The sequence below is a fragment of the Orbicella faveolata genome, unplaced genomic scaffold (genome assembly GCF_042242905.1).
Source record: "Orbicella faveolata isolate gen_17 unplaced genomic scaffold, um_ofav_v1 contig_24, whole genome shotgun sequence".
Classification (NCBI taxonomy): Eukaryota; Metazoa; Cnidaria; class Anthozoa; order Scleractinia; family Merulinidae; genus Orbicella; species Orbicella faveolata.
The window spans coordinates 25,544,036-25,565,820 of NW_028301552.1; the positions used below are offsets into that span (position 1 = coordinate 25,544,036).

The 21,785-nt window shown below is 38.3% G+C and overlaps 1 protein-coding gene across 3 annotated transcripts in view; it reads right to left on the reverse strand.

Annotated features, from left to right (window-relative positions):
- LOC110047269 (scavenger receptor cysteine-rich domain-containing protein DMBT1-like) overlaps positions 1 to 21,785 on the reverse strand; it is a 131,035-nt gene that overhangs the window by 96,173 nt on the left and 13,077 nt on the right. For all 3 annotated transcript variants that reach the window (XM_020753018.2, XM_020753017.2, XM_089291579.1), the window contains exon 4: positions 13,448 to 13,615. In XM_020753018.2, coding sequence (XP_020608677.2) covers positions 13,448 to 13,615 — 168 coding nt within the window. The remainder of the gene's footprint in view (positions 1 to 13,447; positions 13,616 to 21,785) is intronic.

Genomic DNA, 21,785 nt, shown 5'->3' on the forward strand with positions numbered 1-21,785 from the left:
TTAAAGAAAGCATCATCGTAACTTTGCTGATTGTTTCTGCTTTATTCACATATTTCAGCTTAGCTTTTAATATGTTCTCAAACATTTATCAATCTTAAACACATTTAAAAACTATAGAGCTATTGTTTGAGTTCGATGTACGCTTTCACACGAAAGTGCGGCGGAAGTACAATTTGTCATGTTTACTGACTCTACAAAACACGCATCAGCGGGCGCTCTCATTCATCGACAACAGAGAATTTACTGGATTTTTACACGAATAAAACTGAGCAGTATCTACGGACGTAAAGTTGTTAAGCCTTGATGAAACATCAAGCGTTGCTTACAATTCAAGCGAAACTCAAACTAGCAATTATTTTGTTTTACTTTTAGACTGACAAATTCCTCGCAAGCGTGTGGCAAGAGGAGCTAGGAAACTATGAAGTCCTGAAGCTCTGCTCTATCTAAATATATCCAGCTAGTTTTTTGCTGTGTAATGGAAAAGCTGTTAATCTTCAACATATGTGAAATTTAAAGTGGAGTAATGTACAGCTCATGTAAAAGAAGCATCAGTCGGAACACAACTTGGTCAGCGATATATGTAAGCTTACAGCGGAACATGCCTAAATTCGACACTGTCTTACTTCACTCAAACTGGAGCAGCTTACGACGAAAATACTTAAGCAAAATTCCAACAGACGTAAATGCGTTGAGTTGTGGGGCAAAAACATGAAACATTTCGGGAATTTCGGACGCCATTTCCCCCGCGCGACATCCGCAAAAATCCTCGCAGCATGTACGCGTGTGCCGCAAGTGATGGCGCAATTTGTTCTAAAAATAGAATTATTGTCCCATATCATGGGGACAACCCCAATACTTGAGATGGTGCATGCTTACGGTCTCCGTCCCCGATTATGGCTCCTGTTTCTACCCGATATTGGGCAAACTAAAACGACTTTTAAGCCCGTAAAATTACCCAATTTTTGACGTTTCCACAGGGGCTTGAATTCTTCGACAGCCAACGGAACCCCTCAAAATTTAATTTAATATAAAGTTTTCAGTATGCTTAGTTTATCCCATGTTCTAGTCTTGTAAATTGTTTCAATCCGAATACCGAGAACTTCGACTCAAGCGCGGCAGTAGCACGTTTGAAACCATGCATGCAGTCAGTTCAGCAGGCTGAATTAAAGTCGGCGCGACTACTTATAGCACGGCAGGCCTAATGCCGTTCCGCACGGTAGTAGCGCGACTTCGCTTCGAACGGCGTGCTCTTGCCATGCACGTGCCGAACTATACCAGGGACGGCGGAGCCAGTGTGGGGACTTAAGCTTCCCCCTCCCCTCCACTTTTTACCACGATGACAGTTTATTTTGTTTTAGTATGAGGTACAAATGAAGAAATAGGAAGGAAAAGAAAATGAAAAAAGTCTGGTTGACTACAGATTTACCAAGAATTCACAAAGCTAGAACCTCGTAGCAAATCTGTAAGAAGCTTTTCGTGTTTACATACTTTTAACCTTTCCGCAGCGTGCACTTCCTTCCCACACACGGAGGGGGGGGGGGGGCGGGGGGGTTCATCCACTAGGTTGATTTTCTAAAGAACTACACCATGGAAAACGTCAAAAATACCATTTCCGAGCCCCTAGACTTAAAAAGGTTTTTTTGGGAGGATGCCCCTAGACCCCTCTACAAACTTGCGCCGGCACCGCTCGATTTCAAGCCCCGCACCTTCCCCCCCCCCCCCCCGCCCGTATTTCTTTCACTTGAAAAAAGACTCTGCCGTCCCTGTGAATTCATATCCTGCAGCATCAGCTGCACTTGCTTTCTAGCATTTAAAAAGGTCTTCAGCAAAGCAAACTTCTTCTGATCTTCTGCGCGAATGAATTAAATTCGACGTTTGAATCTTTCATAGCTTTTTGTCATGCTACTGCCGGGCCAAATTTATTTGAGTTCGGCACAGCAGAAGCACGACGTTTGGACTAGGCCGAATTCCAACCGAGGTCAGATCGCGGGATAGACATCAAACAGTCTTATTCTATTTTTCAGGAAAACCTGCTTCCTTGGTCTAGCTGGATCACATTAATAAAGCCTCTTCGTTTCATTTAGTGCTTCTGATTAATCCGTTTTCCATGAAGATCAAAATCGACAAATAGTGGTTAAAACTGATACTTTAAAAGACCAGTCTCCTTGCGAATATTCGCACACTAATCAAGTGTATATAAACGGGAAAGACAAACCCAGCTATGTCTCTATTATAAGCAAGTGTCTAATCCTCAATAATCTAGTAATTCCAATTGGAGCTAACTGAAAATAAATATTACGTGACGCCAGTCACGTAATACATGTAGCGTGTTTGAACTTATATTTTGGGCTTTGTCTGTAGTTTTGTGTACCTTGCGGGAAATAATGAAACAATGTTGTAATAACGACATGGATCAACTCTCTTTTTGTATATTTCCCACAAAGCAAGGCCCACAAAGGGAACAAAAACAGACTAGAGTGCTCAACAATAGAGTTCTTTGAACATACCACATTATTCAAATTTGAGAAGAAACTGTCGCGAACTTTTACATTTTACCTATGTGAACCTCGATTGTCCAGAAATTTTTTTCCATATTATTATAGTAGAAACGACACTCTTTTGCACAGTACTTGTTTTAGTTCCATATCGGACATACCAAGATACGTTTTGAGCCCGTAAAAACTACGCAATTTTTGCCGTTTTCATAGGGGCTTTAGAAGGCAATTCTTCAACGGTCGACGGAATCCTTCAAAATGCTTGAAAAATTTAAAACTTCCTATTGATAGATAGAAGAAACTTAAAGCTCTTATGCTAAGTTTACCCCGAGTTCTAGTTTTGTAAATTGTTTCAATGCGAATACCGAGAACTTTGTCAATTTTCCAGATATTTTTTGCACATTTAATGAGGCAAAAAGCTATATTTTCGTTTTTTGCGAATTTCTCGAAGACTTTAAATTCTAAGAAAATCGTAATAATATTTTCGAAAGTGGCTCCCTAAAAGGGTTCTTTAGGCAAAGTTTCAGGAATTTCGATTTTTCCAACCTGGCCAGCCATTCTCGATATTTTCAGTCAGTGACTCTTAATTCTGGAACGATACCGGTTTCGCCCAATGGAGAGTTCACCCCTACTATAAGATTTCTCTTTCGAGTTCTTCCCAAAATTTTGTGTTCGTGTTTACGTAGTTGTCATCGAGTTATTAAAAGTTTTTGAAGAATCATTTCAGTCTATGTATGTTTATGTCATCTCGCCATCAGGGAGTCTCGCCATCAGGGAGTCTTGCCACCAACGAACTCCCAGTCGTGACCAAGCGAAGTCAACTTGCACCAAGCGAAGTCACCTCGCCACCAAGCGAAGTTTTCTCGCTACCAGTAGTCTAATAAGGCAGTGAGTGAAAGAACAAGGAATAATCTCTATATGCGACTCGATCTGGTTGGGGGCGAACTTGATCAAGTTGAGTCGATGTAGGGGCGAACTCACCATGGGGGGAAACCGGCAGCTACCTAATTCAATTCTGTATGAAGTTGATTTGAATTTTTAACGTACAACCAGTAAAAACACCCCATTTTAAGTACCTGCTGACGCGTTAACAAGCACAGTGACCCCATTTTTTTACTGCATTAATGTTCATATCATGAATGTTAATTATGCCAAGTTGCAAAAAAAGTGTGATAGTAGAACAACTTCAAGGGAATTACCTTAACTAAATTTATGGCTCCAATTGCAGAAGCAATATTTTTACACAGTTGACATGGGAATGCCACATCAGATTTTCATTGGCATTTACTCCAAGTGATTTCGCAGAGGAAACTTGTTCAATCGGAGCATTATTATTGGAGAGTTGGAGTGTATCTTTACCTGGAGCCGATCAATATAAATTCCGTTTTTTGTAGCGTTAATGGTAAGTCTGTTAGACCCAAGCCATTTGCTTAGTTTTTCAAGGTCGTCAGATAGACTAGACTGAATCGGATGCAAATCAGGACCAGCGCAATTAATGTGGGTGTCATCAGCATACATTCTAGGTATACTAAATGATAGACAGTTAGGCAAATCGTTAATATAAATTAGAAATAAAAGAGGACCAAGGATCGTTCCCTGTCGCACACCACATTTAAGAGTGGTGAAGTCAGAGAGACAGCCATTAACAGAGCACCATTGTGTGCGCTTAGTCAAATACGATTTAAACCAATAAAGAGTTTTCTCTTGAATTCTGCACTGAAATTAGTTATATCCCATTAAGCCTGACTTAAGCAAATCACCTCAATAGCCAACATAGATCCATCCTTTGTCTCGGCCTCAATTTGATGCAAAGCCCCAATATGACTTTGTGCATGCCAAAACACAGATTTCTAAGTTTGAATATCTTATTACTCTATGTTCAAAATAATTACTTCTTTTTATTTGCAACGAAAAACAAGAAAGAGGAGGAAAAAAGCATTAATCGTATTAATGCAATATTCGCTATTATTTTATTGTTTATTGAAAATGATGGTCACGTGACCAATCACGTGACAAATTTTTCGACTCCCAGATACTTTATAAGTTGCTGTTATATTAAAAAGCAAGAAATCTAGGCAAAGTACTCCGGAAAAGGCTTAAAAATAAGCATTTTAACTAAGCCTCACTCCCATGTAGGGGCCTAATATGTCATTTTTTGACATGCACGTAGCGTGCTTCTAGTTGGAAATTTGGGATGGCTCCATATCAGAAAATGTTTACCTTATAGAGGTTAGTCATCCTGGGAGGTTTCATGCTTCTATCACAAAATGAACAATTCTGGTTATTTTTGGCTCTTAACAGCAGGACTATTATCAGTATGATAGATACTGACACCAATACACTCTATTGTCAGAATAACTGAATAGTTTTGTGACAAGAGTGATTCAAAAGCCCTGTCTTTAGACGTAATGTACTGATATCCCTCAATTATCAAATCACAATGATGTAGATTACTAGTGCAGCTTTCACTGTACTTATAGTCCAGTCATCCTCTGGTTTGAAGTCCAACTAATTGCAACAGAATTTCTGTCACCGCCAAATGATAGATGGTGATCAACTTACTAACATACTGAAAGTTCCCCAAAACTTGTGTGGTGGAACATGCTTAGATTAAGCTTTTTAATATTTTGAGCGTGTGCCACAGGGTTCCAACTTTGAGAAAAGTAATAAGAAATCGAACCACACAAAATAAAGTTGTTTTGAGTGGTTCTAAGCCATCTTGAACTACAATAAATGTTTATAATGTACAAAAATGTTATTAATAGATAAAAATATGAAACCATGCTCGGATTAAGCATTTTAATATCTTGGGCATGTACCACAAGATATCCAATTGGAGAAAAGATGTCTTTTCTATTATTATTAAAAATTTAACTTTAATTGCAAGAAAGGCTTTAATATTGTTACTAGCTAACACAAATGTATTTTTTCTACTACTTGCATAACACGTTTGGTGAATCTGAAAAAAAACTGTGCAACATTTCAAGGATCTAGTGATGTTTGACGTAACAGGCTCAGGGTTTGGTCCATAATTCAACAGGTCATGAAAAACAATTCCTTAATGCATATCATTTTCTAGGCTTATCTGGTAACCTCTACATAATGATGAGGGTCCCCTATACCTCTTCTGAAAACAGTTTCACGCAAAAGTAATTGGCCTTTTCACGCATCACGAAAAATTCTAAAAAAAGCTTCACGTTCACAGAATAAAGTAAGCAATCACGTTTCACGGGAAAATGCAAAGGCTAAATCATGTTTCAAGTAAAAATGCAAATTCTATTCACGTTTCACAAAACATACAAATACGATCATTACAAAAATGTATCTGGCAATACTGAAATGTACCACAGTAGATATATCTGCACATGGCCAAATTTTGATAATTTCAGACTCTCTCGTCGTCAGCATGTCTAGATCTTTTGTAGATTGGGTATTATGCATGTACAGTGGAACCCCGTTAATACGGACACCGAGGGGACATGCCAAAGTGTCCGTATTATCGGGGTGTCCTTATTGAGCCGTATTTAAGTGGGCTCTCAGATAGAAGGTCACAGACACATGTTTTATCGATACCAAGACTAAGGCTGACATTTTTTACAGCAACAAAACATTGTTTTGATTGTAACGTAGCTGTAAAATTAAACTATGGAAACCTTATGGTCATTTAACTATAAAGGTTGACAGTGCAGACTGCAGCTAGGTCATGCACGAGGTCACCAAGCAATAAAGATGACAATATGAATAAAATATGCAAATGCTACCTTCGTGAAGACAAAAGAAAGAATCCAAAAGACACATTAACACTTTGTTGACATATTTCGGTTATGACATCGAAGCAATGGTTGAGCAGACATCAGTTAAGGCTGGATGGAGTGTGGATACTAACAGATTAACTCACCTTTTCCGCAGAACCCTCCATTTTCTGCCTTTTCTCGATCGAAATGGTGTGATACCCCGCGTGTGTGACACAGCGTGACAGACTAGATTCTAAGCCCTCCTGGTTCACTGTTGCTGTGGTTAGTTCTCAGTCCTCCATCCTCATGCGCGTCAAGAGATGTCGAGAAAGGCAGGCCGTCATGCTTTTTACATCCAGTTTGGTGTAGTTTACAAGCTTTTATGACGCTTAAATCTCCAAAAATGAGAAAAATTATTCCCACAAAAGTCGATGGTTCACAAATCACGCGAAAGTAAATGCATTTTTCATGGATCACAAAAAATCAAAAACCAGTTTCCTGAGGACGGAAAAATATAGATTCACAAATCACGGGAAAAAAAATCCTCATTCACGCTTCACGCAAAGAAAAAACGCCCATTCATGCATCACGAAAAAAGTAAAGGGGACCCTCAATGATGGAATTAAACTGATCAAACTGGATGCTGAGGGGGATTTCAATGGGAAATGGTGGGGTGGGGGCTAATTGACGTTTATTCATCATTTTCGCTGAGGTCTGGTGACGCAGAATTTGTGCAACTCTGTTCTTTACAGGTACCACATGCAGCCAAGCAATCCAGTCCATACTTTCTGCATGAACATCTCTGGGAGACACAGTCAGATTTACAATTGCACCTAACAATCTTTAACAAAGATGCTTGGGCTGCTGGTAGGTCAGTTCTTACGAGTAGGAGTCTTCAATCTACTAGTTTCCAACCTCAGTCTTGTGGTGGGAGCACAGCACCTCTCCACTGCTGTACCTGATGATAAACCCTGAGGTTGTGGTAGAGAGCGGTTACAGAAGTAGGAGGGAGACATTTGGGCTGTACAAATGAAGTCCCTGTTGTGATCTTCTGGCAGAATCTTGAATATCGTAACGAATCCAGACTTTTGTCAGACTGGCCATTGTATAAACAAACAAGGGACTTCTCTCCAGCTGCAATGATATCACACTTTGTGGCATCTTCATTATCAAAAGCCTCAGCTTGCTCCTGAAATTGTGCATCCTTCATAATCTTCTTAATAGCCAAACCCTTGCCAATCCCATGAATTCCTGACGTTGTATCACATCCTAGAACTGCATGAACAAAAAAGAATATTTGCGCAAGTTTCTGGTCCCAGTGCAGCCTTGATTTTCTTGATTTCCCAAATCTCTCTCCTCATTGACCTTCGCTTTAGCTGAGAAATGAAAAACAGATCACGAGTGCTTGAGTCCGTTGGACGTCCCTTTGCACGCTTTGAATCAGTATCATTCCCATGCTTCTTCAGACTCTGTTTTCCCATCCGAAAGTTGACACTGCACGCTTGGTGGTACACAGCATCTGGAGCATGTAGATCTTGTGCAAACTCTAATTTCCCCCGCACCGTAATTTCCACCCATTCATTATTCATGACTTTGCACTCCTCTTGTGTTTTATCCTGGAAGTCTTTTGTACATACCGGGATAACATCGTAGCCTCATTTTCAGCCCTCATACTTCTCGGGTTGGCCACAGTGTTTCTTAAAAACAAACCTAGATGTGGTGGACCAGCAAGCAATGGTTGTTCTTTCATTCTGCTCAACATTACGGCCTCCAGTTTTTTTGGACCTAATAAAATCAAGATGGCATTTATTGTGTACGCATTGGCCAGTTTTCACATGGACTGTGCACTGGTCGAGTGTGTGGCTTATGCTATTAATGTTTCTGCAACCTTTTCCGTCAAAGTTACCGTCAGATCTCCATTGTCTACGGACTCACTGCAAAAGCAGCAGTCCATGATGCATTATACTTGCGTACGTCTTTGAAGAACAAACTCTCTTGGAAGAAATCATATTAACATTTCAGTAAGTGATTCTGCTTGTGAATTATTAAGTGTTAATGTATTTAACCGCAGTACAATTTATAAAATTTCAGTTTATGAACACAAGAAGCATTGTCGCTTTGTGACATTATAACAAAGAGAGCAAAATTACTGTTAAGTGGTTGCATTAAAATTGTAAGTAATGTATGAATATATATAAGTGTGTGGCATTAAAAAAAATACTGGGCGCTGATTGGTTGAGAGAGAGGGCAGTTTTGCTTAAATTAGGGCACTTTTGGTAATCAAGAGAGGACATGATTACCTAATGCTGACTGGTTAATCGATTGCGTAGCAACCAGGATGCATAGGGAGTTTGAACAAAATCGCCACTCGTGCATTTACAACAATCAATATCAGAGTTTTTTCAACTTGTAGTACAATCTAAGAGCAGATACTTTTCAGCCCGAAGGTTGCGCCATAGCTGTAGCATGGATACATGGTCCCAACTTTTTCCAGTTATTGGTTTTTTTTATGGGTTTATGTGTCCGGCTATAGTAGTGGAGGCAAAATAACAATTATTTGTTGATAAAAACTTGGATAAACCGACGCACGAAGCTTCTTTGCTTTATTGAGTATAAACAAGCTTACCGCTGCACTTAAGAAAACAAAAAAATTTCCCTTAAAGGAACAGTCTATGTACTGATTTAAACATGAGAAAGAAAAAGGCTGAAAGCAGGGAAAGAAATCAAATTGCCAAACTGTTTGACCTCGTTGTTTGTTGTTTTGAACATGTTAAAAGAGGTGAAACATCCACAGTGAAATGTTCTTCGATTTTACTTGTTGCAGTCTCTTATCCATGAAGAAAACTTTTTTCTAGCAGCTAATAATGAATATTTGTAGTTCTTTCTTCAACAATGTCGACAATAAATGTTTTTTGAACAAGTCTTTGTTGAATAGCTTTAATCTCTCTTCAGTTTGTTGAGCAAGTCTTCCTACATTGCCGACTTGGGCGCCTTTGAGTGAAAAAAGGCTTTTCAACTTTAACCGTAATTTTGCCTTCTATGTCATAGACATGTAATTGCATGATTCCTCATAAAATTAATGACTAATCTCACTTGTATTTTCAGAAGTTGCAGAAATTGCCCTTATCGCTTCTGAAAACACGCTTGATATTACTGATCCTTTAGATTTTACTCAACCACATGTGATTACATGTGATAAAAATACAATGTGCAACATAACTCAGACTTACCGTTTCTCACAGCACAACCCTGAAATAAATATAACTAGATATTGCAGAGAAAACATAAAACTCCAGTAATAATAAAACTCCGTGAGTATAGAACTTACAGACAATGCAGTGAAACAACCTGAATACTACTCAGCATTTCATGCTATACAGTTGGAGTCTGGGACCACTCAAATCATATGTTTTAATCTAATTATTTTATTTTCATCTGTTAATAACATTTTTGTTCATTACAAACATTTATTGCAGTTTAAGATGGCTTAGAACCGCTCGAAAAAAGTAATAGAAAAATACATTTGTGTAAGCTAGTAACAATATTAGTGCCTTCCTTGCAATTAAAGTTAAATTTTTAATAAAAAAAAAACATCTCTTCTTGAATTGCATACCGTGTGGTACATGCCCAAGATATTAAAATGCTTAATTGAAGCATGTTTTCATATTTTTATCTATTAATAACATTTTTGTACATTATAAACATTTATTGTAGTTCAAGATGGCTTAGAACCACTCAAAACAACTTTATTTTGTGTGGTTCGATTTCTTATTACTTTTCTCAAAGTTGGAACCCTGTGGCACACGCTCAAAATATTAAAAAGCTTAATCTAAGCATGTTCCACCACACAAGTTTTGGGGAACTTTCAGTATGTTAGTAAGTTGACCAGTATCTATCATTTGGAGGTGACAGAAATTCTGTTGCAATTAGTTTGACTTTGACTATAAAAACTTCATCAGATGACTGGACTATGAAGACAGTTTCTGTTTTTGTTTCCCATGTGATAGGAATCTCCATGGTGGCAACTGCTTTAAGATTAGACTTTGGATCTGAAGAGCTCTGTTACAGAAATAGGCTCCTCCAGGGGACAATACTTGAGATTAGGTCATTTGGAGGCCATAAAATCAGCATGAAGTTTGCTCACAAGCGATACAGAACAGCAGCTATCCAATGGCAAGGGCAAGCGCTGACCTGCAGATGTAACAGAGGTCCACAGAATGTAATGCCGATGTAACTGAGCTTCTGGCTTTGCTGAAGGTGTAAGGATGGTAACCGCAGGTAATCCAAACAAAGGAGTAGATAACGATGGCTGATCAGAATTAACCGGAGGTGGTGGTTGTGAAGCTGAGGCAGAGGCTTGGTTTTCAATAAGTAAATAAGTAAGTAAGTACTTTATTTAGACAAATTTCACCAGTGAGCCTGCAGCTCGTTTAAATGTGAACGTGTACACTAAAATCAACATAGGCACGCAAGGCGTGCAAGAGTTATTCTTTTGTGTGAAGTGTCGGAGATAGGAGCATTCATGGAGCTGTTTACAGTAACGATTTGGTTAATTTGACAAGTTTTTTTGGCTGTGATGTACAGCAAGAAACAAACTGGGAATTTATGATGTCCATGCGATGTTACATCGGTCATGGTAAGATAGCTAAATAGTAAGCCATAAAATGTTTGTCTGAACAAACTAAAGTAATCTGACACATCTCCAGATTAATGTAGATACCATCTTATTTTCTAACAGGCAATTTGATTCTTTCTTTGATACAGCCCGCACTGTGATTGGTGTGACATCCGCACATGCATAACTCCCTCACTCACCGATCACATAACCCTTCCAACCCCCAAGGGGAGTTTTTGCTCAAAAATACTCAAGTTAATTTAGAGACTTTTTCGCATTTTATACAAGTCATAAGTTTACCTTTTTACACAACACAACACAACACAACTTCACTGAAAATAGAAAGAAAGAGAAAAAACCTCTGACACGTTGAAAGTCTGATTTCATTATATTGCACTTTAACTTGGTGCCGCGCAGTTTTCAAAGAAAATTTGAGCAGTTTTCATACTTTTTACCTTTTAAAATATCGGACTGAAATGAATGTCATCAAATAAAACTATTAAACTGCTACTGCAGAGACGTAAAAACCGTCCAGAAATGAAAGCTTTTTTGTTTAATATCCTGGGAACCATAGGCGATAACTTGTCAGCTCTAATTGAATTTACTCCCATATAAAAAACAAAAGTGTTAAGTTACCATTTGTTACTAAAGATAGCAAACATCTCATGGGAAAGAGTGGTGACGATTCGTCCGCTCTAATTGAATTTACTCCCTTATGAAAACAAGAGTGTCAAATTACACTTTGTAACTAAAAAACAAAAATATCTCGTTATATTCACATGCATCGAGAACAAAACAATCGTTACCTGCACTTACTATTGCAAACATTAGAACTGTTTCAAATCTGAAGTCTCGTCCCCTCTAAAACATGTCCTAAGAACCAGAAGCAACGATTCGCGACTTCTAATTAAATTTACTCCTCGTGAAAAACAAAAGTATCAAGTTACCTTTGTAACTAAAAATGAAAATATCCCGTTCATTTGGATACTACTAACTCACGAACTGTTTCAAACCTCAAGGCTCATTTCGTTCATTTAACTAAAATCCTCAGCCTAACCCACAGAAAATGTCAAAGTAAACTCAGTATATGAATACTTCCTCCTCTTTTATAGAAGAATAAATATGGCCGTTCTGAACTCTATCGGGATCAACTCTTCTCACATACCAGTTACCTTGACAACAAGAAATTTGATTGGCTGTTTATAGTAGATCCAATCTGATTGGTGTGACATACATACATCTCTCACTCACTCACTCACTCACTCACCCATTGACCCGTCCATAACATACCCGACGCACCGACTAAGAGGTATTTTTTTTACAAAAAAATAACTCAATAACTCATTTCCCAAAGGTGTCCACTCATACAGGTTTAACCATACTCGATTGCCCTAAAAGACATTGAAAGTCACAAAATTGACGAGCTTTTCGAGCTTTTTGAATAATTCAAGCTGTGATTTAATGTTTTAGATGATCGACAGTCAAGAAAATTGAGAATTTGAACGTGTTCCACTGTTCTGCTGTTTATTTACACGATATTGTAAATAAATACACATGAATACAGACATAGCAAAATGAGGAACAAATAGTTGAGAAATAGAAGAGACAATGTTACACACGGCTGGGAGATCTGCAGTCTTTAATATCGCCTTGGAAAGGGAAGGGGAAAAAAAAGGAAAAAAAGTTATTACAACACAGGATATTCGCATTTGGTCACACATCCAGGTATGAATGCCACCGAACAGGGCTTAACTTTGTTGAGCAAACAAGATGCGGTGCCGTCCTTGTGGTATAGTGACTTTATGCTGAATGCATTTTTTTAATTTCTAAGATAAGATAAGGCAACAAAGAGAGAAAAAAAATCACTGATACTGGCTGGGAAAATAAAGAGTGAAAAAAATGAGAGGAATGAAAATGAAAATTATTACTTGCTTTGGTGATTGGACAAGAAGCGGTACTTTCTTTATAATTGTCTTGGCCTCTCCAATAATAACTCGGTCTCTCAAGGATAACTCGGTCTCTCGGACCAATAACTTCATAAATGTTTTCAAGAGTGTTACATCTACTCGTTTATTCTCCTACAGTTGCATTTCACACTATTTCTGAACAATGCCAGTGGGTTTTAGCTTTATCTTTAACTTAACCTACAGATTAAAACCTCAAGTCAGTGGCATCAAAATTGTCACTGTCTACAGACGATCCATTTTCCAAGTTGAGTGGCTCATAACCACTTTGATTGTGATTCGTAACCTTTCCGTATCTGTTCCATTTCTGTTCCATTTCCGTTCGGTATCCTTTCTGTACCCGTTCCGTTCACATTCTCATACCCATTCTGTATCCATTCTACACCCATTCGCAAACAGTTTCTTCTGATCGGCACTGTAGGTATAACAAGTTTTAAGTAGTGCACACTGACATGGGTACCTAACCCCTCCGACCCCCTTGCTGCAATGCTAATTAATAAAATAATTAATTACACAAACATTGAAGTTTACACCTTAGCGTCATAGCACCACAGCGCCATAGTGCCTTTAAGCGGCAGGCAGCCCCCATAACCATCCCTATAGTGCACTCTGCACTAAAAAGGAATAAAAATGGTTTACCTTCTCCAGTTGTATTAGCCGTTGTATGGTCAGTTTTAGGTCCCTGTCTGTAGTACCGAATGTTTCGGCTTCCAAACACCCAGTCAAAATCATCATCAACATCATTTTCAAACCCACACATTCCATGCTGCTTTTCAAAGTCACAGTTTCCTTGGTTTGAAACATTACCTGCAACAACAACAACCGCAGCAATGTACTAGGCAAAAGTTCTCAAATCTTTTCCTTAAATTAATAATTACATCTAGACATAAACTTAAAACATATAACATAACTGTATGGTTTACTATAGCACCATTCATGTGTACACAGCACCTAAACCCAAGAAACTGGGGGTGATTCAAGTGAATTACCCACCTTTAACTCTCTCATTTCACATGTTTAAATTTTACACTCCAATAAGAACTTAAGCAAGTGATAAACTAGTGAGACACTCTCAGATAGTGCAGGGTGCAATTGATAGCTCTGGCATGGTAGTCCCATAAGTACTCAACCCTGCTTGGTTCACATCTGGTTTGTATCTAACTTGGTAGTCTGCTAGGGCTTTTCTCCTTAGCAGTGCGTATGTCTCAAGGTTGTATTTTCACTCATGGTCCAAGACTTACGGTCACATGACATCCTCAGTCACATGACATGACATACAAAATACCGCATGGAAACATAGTGTATAACACTAACAATGCTAGAACGCATGCATCTTACATGTTGAGTTCTACCATAAGGAAAACCACTCAACATTTGTGCGTGATTCCGTATGCAATGTATCCTCCACCTAATATAGAAGCCACGAACACTAACTAATCTACGCATGCGTTTAGACCAAATTGGTTTCGTTCTAAACAGAATGGCACCACAAGGAGAGCAAGGGGTTACCTGTAACAAATAAATAGCTTTGAGATGTTCACACTCAACTGACGGCGATGGAACATGTTTTATGTAGAGTTCACGTGTACCTTTCCCACCCCACCCCCACCACTTCCCTGCCGCTAGACTAATTAATTAATTGAAATTAATTAATTAAACAAACATTAAAGTTTACACCTTTGCGCCACAGTGCCATAGTGCCAGGCAGCCCCCAAAACCATCCCAATAGTGCACTCTGCACCAAAAAGATGTCCGCAACTCAAAAGAAACCATCGAAAACTATGTATATCACTATATCACTGGAATGCTAAAAATACAAAGAAATAATGGCTACTTTACACAGTCCGACAATCAAGATTTACTGATGTAAAGGATCACAAGGCCATTTACCACAATCAATCAAGTGACTTTTACTATCATTTTTCACCTGCAGAAAGGATTCACCTTCAGGTCATTGACTGAAGCATTGCAGCGGTGATGCATGAGAGAACAGCTTCCCAGCTTCATTATACAAGGAACTGTACACTCAGGAAAACAAAGACCTGTATTGGTTGAAATCATGTCACTCAATCTGTTTGCCAGTACATCTTACAGTTGTAAGGAGTTTTCGAGTTTGTTATGTGTAAATGCACCAAAACAGAAAAGTGTTTGAAGCCATTTAAATCAATGATGCCAATGATGGTAGTTGCAGATTGGACATTAAGGCAAAGACTCCACAATCTAATTTGAACGTGCAAATTAATTTGTGTGGATGAAAAATGCATGGCCACAACGCCATTGGTAAGACTTGAGCTTAGTGTTAAACTCCAAAAGCAAAGAGGTGAACTAATTTTTGACTTGTTAAACGTGTAGCCTACATCAAGTGCAGTTCTTAAAATGAAAAGTGCATTTTTTTGTTGCCTGTTTCTGGTACAAGTAGAATGAAAACTTAAGAGGTGGTTTTTGAGGTTCTTGAGTACTAATGTTATGGCAAACTGGTCGTAAAGAGGCAGTGAAATGTGTAATGGAATAACAAAATTAACCATGATTGTCAAAAGTTGGGTTTGAGATCTATTTTGTGTGGGTGCTTTTTCAAATGTTTTATTTGGTTCAGACTGAAAATTTTTGTTCAAAGTACAGTGATGTTCCTTGTAACCTCACATGCTCTGTTACAATCGCCATGGTATGCAAAAAGCGAGGATTACAAGAGAATAATACATGCCAGTGTTTTCTAATCAACCCTCTCTTCACTTCTATATGAGATTTTGTGCTGGAAGTTAGTCAAATGACTTATTTTGAGGTGCTCTTAGCTATGATCTGAGCTGAGTAAATGTGCAGTGAGTGACATTTGCAGAATCTGTATCCAGCAAAGGTCAAAATTCTTTGGAATCAATGGAAAAGTAATCTGAAACATAGATCTATCAGGAGAGTAAGCCTGAACTAAAAAATGGCAATGAGAAATTTATGTTATCAGCAGGCATTGAAGCCAATTTAGCCTGCAAGCAACCTAACCTTTGAGTTATGCACGAGCAAAGAGCGATTCACCAAGCGCAAGTCTGCTCACAGAATATAAACACTATTTGAACCAGTTGCCTGTAGCACAGAGTTTGTTTGGGAGTGTTCTATGAAGTAGCATTAGGAAATACAGTAATATAATAAGTGCATTAACTGACAAAACTACAAGAAGCAACTGTAAAATGCTAAAATGCTTTCTGTGGGAACAGTTAAACTTTCCCTGGGGTATCCAGTACCACGGCATCACAGGAGGTACAAGGCGGACCTGGAACGCGAACTATTATGACATGTAACTTAGGATGCTTAGATGAAGCCTACTGTTACCACCGCAGAAGTTAAGTTTTCTATCTTTAATTGGATTTGACATCAGGTGGAAATTATGTGAAGTACTAAGTACAAACTATGTAACCTGCAAGTGAGGACGTGGGTTTGGTCGTGTAGAATTTGGGCTTTGTAAACAACTGGCTGGACTTGTGGAATAAATTATGGTCAAAAAACTACAAATGCTGTTGAGTTGAAGTATCGGCAACACCTACTCTCTGCATACCACTCCAGTATGGGTGAAAGCACAAGGAAAGAAGGTCAAAGTGGATGCAATTCTGGACAATACCTCAAGCGAGTCCTTTTTGAATGATAAAGAGATTGGAGCTCTTGAGTTAAAGAAGCCCTATCAAAAAGTCAAAGCCCATGTCCTGAATAACTCTGTGGAGACTTCTCAAACCATGCTGTTGACAATTGAAGGGTTTCGTGCAAAAAGGGCGTATGTGACACTTTGGGCCGATTTTTATTTTTTGCAGGATCAAGCTAATTTTTGGCAGACTGACTTGTTTTGACATGAAAAGCAGTGTTGTATAATTGTTTTTGTTGATTTGCACTTCGTTTTCGAGAAATAACGTATGAACAAAAACTTAGTTTTCTGAGCAGCATCTTTTGGAGCGAATCCTTCCAAGGTGGATTTTGACGCAGCACAAACTTAAACGGTTACTTTAAGCAGCTTTGACAGCATGGTTTTTTTTAAATAGATGTTTTGATTTTTGAAAGAAGTAGAGAAATAGACCGGGAAAAAAAATTGACCGACCCCATATCAAACCGGTGTCACGACAAAACAAACTCACATCCGGCCAGTTCAGTGCCTTATTTGCTTGTGCTAACAAAGCAACAGTAGGAGAACTGCGTAATTATATGAATAATAAAACTAGCGGCAAATACCATGCTTCGGTGACTTCATCGTTTAGCAAAACAAAGGTTTCTTTTGTTTTTCACTCAACAAAAGACATCCAAAAGATACCCTTGGAAAACTGAGCTTCTTGCATAAGTTATTTCTCGAAAACGAAGCGCAAATCAACAAAAACAATTATGCAACGATGCTTTTCATGTCAAAACAAGTCAGTCTGCCAAAAATTAGTTCAATCCTGCAAAAAATAAAAATCTCCCCAAAATGTCACATATGCCCTTTTTGCACGAAACCCTTCAATTTAAGATTGAAAGTGTGAATGGACAGTTAATACTGGAAATTGAAACAAAAACATTCCCCTGTAGTGTGACTAGAAGCCACAAGGTTGAAGATTGGAAGAATAGTCACCAAAAGTGGCCACAACCTTGTCAAGTGTGACTTCCCATCTCCAGCAAATGAAGGATTTGTGGACTTGCTGATGTTGGTGGATAATGCCGACTTGCATTACTCTTTAGTGGATGTCCGTGGAAGGGAGGGCGAACTGGTCACTTATTTGGGTCCACTCAGTTTGATTACTATTTGAGTCTACAGAAGAGAGAGAATAGTCCAGAACAAGAACACGTACCATTCAAGCATTGCTAACAAGGAAAGCAGGGCCAATTATATACCTGTCCAGAACAAACAAGTGATTATTACTGGCCACATATCTGGAGCAATTTAAAACACATACCCTGGTGGAATTAAAATTCAGCAACTACCAGAAGCAGCTACTTATTTAAGTTATGGTCCACGTAAGAAATAGGCAAAAGAACAATAGGCCAGGCCCAGGTTGTTTAAAAGGTGGATAATGCTATCCACCAGATAAATCACTATCCAGTGGATAGTGTGGTTTGTTTTCACTTATCCACTGGATAGCGACTTATCTGATGGATAGAGTCATCCAGCTTTCGAAACCAGGACAAGTGCAATAGCCACAGTTAATTTTTTCATGCTCATTACCCTAATCAAATTAATTTCAGTAGCCCTCATTGGCTATTGAGTATTTAAGCACAAATTTTGAATTTTGGTTGCAAAGTTACCTCACTTGCAATCCACTTAAACAAGTTTTTCTTTCGAGTATGTATCCACTGTGAGTTTAGAAACTAAATATGTGGAGCTGAAGCAGTTTGTAAGCACCAGTTCACAAGGAATTCAGGTTATTGTAAAAGCACAAGTAAAATATCAATCACGACCTCAAATGTTCAAAACAAATGTTCAGGTTTCCAAAAACCTGGCACAAAAGTGATTGAACGGAGAAACAAACCCCACGCACCTGGAGATAAAAACACTCCACCTGCGTTCTTTACTTCACCGTTTTGAGACGAAGCAAATAATTTAGCCCAGGTATGTAAAAAAACTGCAAACAGTTGAATCACCTCTTCAAGAATTCCACATTCAACTACCAAAAGTGGGATCCCATTGTATATTCCATGTATGGATTCAAGGTTTCAATCAAATGTAATTTTACAGATCGCGCAGTCTGAATATTGATTTACATTTCCTAAAGTGTATAACTGCATTTCTCCTCAGGTTAAAGATCCTGAACTCAATTCCTGTGATAAAACAACTCATGTGTTGCAAACAAAGGTAGCCATGCGCATGGTGTTGGTGTGCAGTCGCTAATCATTGACAAATGTCCGACTTTTACTCGAATATTTTTTGTTATGGACTGAATGTGAATGAAAATAATCATAGTCATAGATTCTCTGTTACATCAGCTTGTGGTGGTGTTGTTTGAATCCCCTCTCTTTTGCCAGGTTAGCGAGTAACAAGCAGAAAACTTTACATAACTCACTGAAATTTTCGTAGGTGGCGTTACATTTTCAATCTCAAACGGTGCAGAGTTTGCAGCATTTACAATGTGTGTAACGTTCATTTGGTTTCCGGTGTCAAATCGTGTCAAACGTTCCGTTTCTATTGTTTCTATCATTCGTTTTCCTTCTATCATTTGTTTCATTTCGAACATTTAATTGTGCACCTCAAGTTTATTTATTCAAAAGACCTCCATGATCGGTGGACATCATGAGGGACTTCCAGGGACCCTTAATGCAAAAAACTGGCTTGGTAAACAAAACAATCATCTGTTTGCTGCAACCAATTTTGTAGTGTTTTGAAATGCTGAAAACCTTCTAATGGGTTGTTTCATGCCTACAAGAAAATGCACATCAAAATTGAAAGATCTTCTCTTCCACTGAAGTTAAGATCAATTGCTCGATTACCTAAAAATAATGTCACAAAAATTAAGATATATCAACTGATAAAGGTGTTAACTACAAAAAAAAAATGGTTAAATCAGTGGTAAACCTTTCTGCTTCATTCAACTTGGAATTTTACTAGCTGCGGGAACCAACGATTCTGATTGGCCAGCCTGTAATTGTATTTTATCAAAAGTCAACAAGAAGAGTCAACACAGTTGTTTCGTCTGGGATCCATCTAGGTTTTTCACGAAGGCACAGGAGGTTTCGTTTGTAGTTTAAGACAAGTTGTCATGTTAAACAAGTCATGCCTTAATGCAACAGAAATTGACATGACATGAGTAATCTAATGCTGCCACTGAAAGCCGCAAAACTTTCAGCTGATCCCAAGTTCACTGACTTCAAACCTCTCATAGCACTGGCTCATCACGCAATAAATTTAGGAAGAGCAGCATGGTTCTGGTCCAGTTTAGGAACAAAAATGATACTCTAACAGTCTTCCAAGTACCGTTTACAAGCCATTTACTTCAAACATTTTGCACGTTTTTTTGATGCATTGGAAAAGCAGGCTTGCCATTGCTTTCAGTGAAATAACTCTAAACCTATCCTTGAACAATGTTGATGAACATTTTAAATGATCTGCACATTGGAAATTTATAAACTATGTAAAATTTATATTTGTTGTGCCTAAACTGTGCCTGCCTGTGCCTGAACTGTGCATCATTTGAAGCTGAAGTTGAGATTCATGTGCCAGTTGCAAGTCACCAAGTAACAGACACAAGAATGACGCCAAAGATAGTTCAAAACCCGGGTTCTAAACGATACTCAAAGTAGAAATCAAACGAATGATAGAAACAATACAAACATACGATAAAAACGAAACGCATGATAGAAACATTGCAAACGATAGAAACGATTCAAACGATGGAAACGAAACGAACCAAACAAACAATGCAAATGTTTTCACAAGCTGGACAAAACGCTTATGTTTGACATTGAAATTCGAACCAAAACTTTGGTTCGAAAATATGAATGTAACGCTAGAAAATCACTTTTTTCTTTGATTGTGTTGACTTTCTGTGAAAAATACCTATTCGACTTGAATCTGCAACTCATGTGCACCTCGATTTTCAAGACTTTTGTCTCAAAATTTTAATGACAACGGAAAATATGTCAAAAATTTCAAACTCATTCACTCCTGTTATTATCATCAATTTCCTCTATGGTGTTTTCATTTTGTTTTCAAGCGAAAGTAAGTAGATATTCTGGGATTTTCTCATTAGGAGATAAATGCACATATAATTTACTTTCATTTGATGTCGGCAGATTGTTAAAGCTGTCTTTAAATGTTATACTGCACCGTGTTTTTTAGTGTTACATATTTTGTAACGGCTCTGTACACCAAGACCGTGCGCATGGCCTGATCCAAATAACCACGAGCACACAATGTCTCTGGTTTTGCAAGAATAATGATATACACCCATGGATACACAACACATGGCTGACAACCGGTGAGAGAAAAGCCTTGAAATCAGGAAAACAAAGCCCTAAGTACTGTGACACAACTGTACTGCACAAATCTAGGTATTTTCCTACATGCATAAATAGAAATTACCAGCCAGATAAATTCTAGGATAAACTCATCAAAGAGGTCAACAACTATTGCAGTGCAAATAGGCAGCACAGCACCCTAGCAAGAACAGAAACAGAGACACAATAAATTGATTCTTTGTTTAAAATTCACCTTAGGACGGTGATATTACTAATATCACACATTGTATATGTCCTAAAATAGTATCCCCAGTTGAACATGCATAAGTTGAAAACAACCCATATTCACAACACCTTTCACAACAGCAAAGAAATATCCTGGCAAGACATCTGACATGACGCTCATCACATATTGTCTTCAAAACAAGCAGACTTTCGGCATTGTCTTTCTACCCAGATGAACTGCACTTCTTTTTACATCAAAAAACTTTCCTTCCACATAATACCATCAGTGTACTGGATAAACATTAAAAAAATATTTCATCCTCGCGTACATGTACAGAAATATTCTTGCGTCCCAGTGGTTTTCACATGACCCATGATGTGAACAGCAAAGAAACTATCTAAAAAAGGAATTCAAGTCACTTGAAGACAATAATGTACGGTTGAATTCGCTGCTACATCTTAAATGATGAAGAAATACTAGAGAGACAATCTCAGATAGTGCAGAGCGTAATTGGTAGCTCTGGCACATTAGTCCCACAAGTACTCACCCATGCTCAGTTCACTTCCGGTTTGTGTCTACCTCGGTAGTCTACTAGAGCTTTTCCCCTTTGCAGTGTGAATGTTTCAAGGTTGTATTTTCATTCAAGGTCCAAAAATTACATACAAATTAATTACTCCTGGTGTTTTACGTTGATTTTCGTTCATTTTAAATTCAATAGTACGTTGAAGCAGCAAACGTGACAATTTAGCTCTTCATGCCAACTTTGTCACTTGATACTTTTGTTCTCCTTGCAAAGGCATGTAATATGAAACCCTTGTTTTCTCCAACACACGGATGATGTGCATGGTTTTTGGTGAT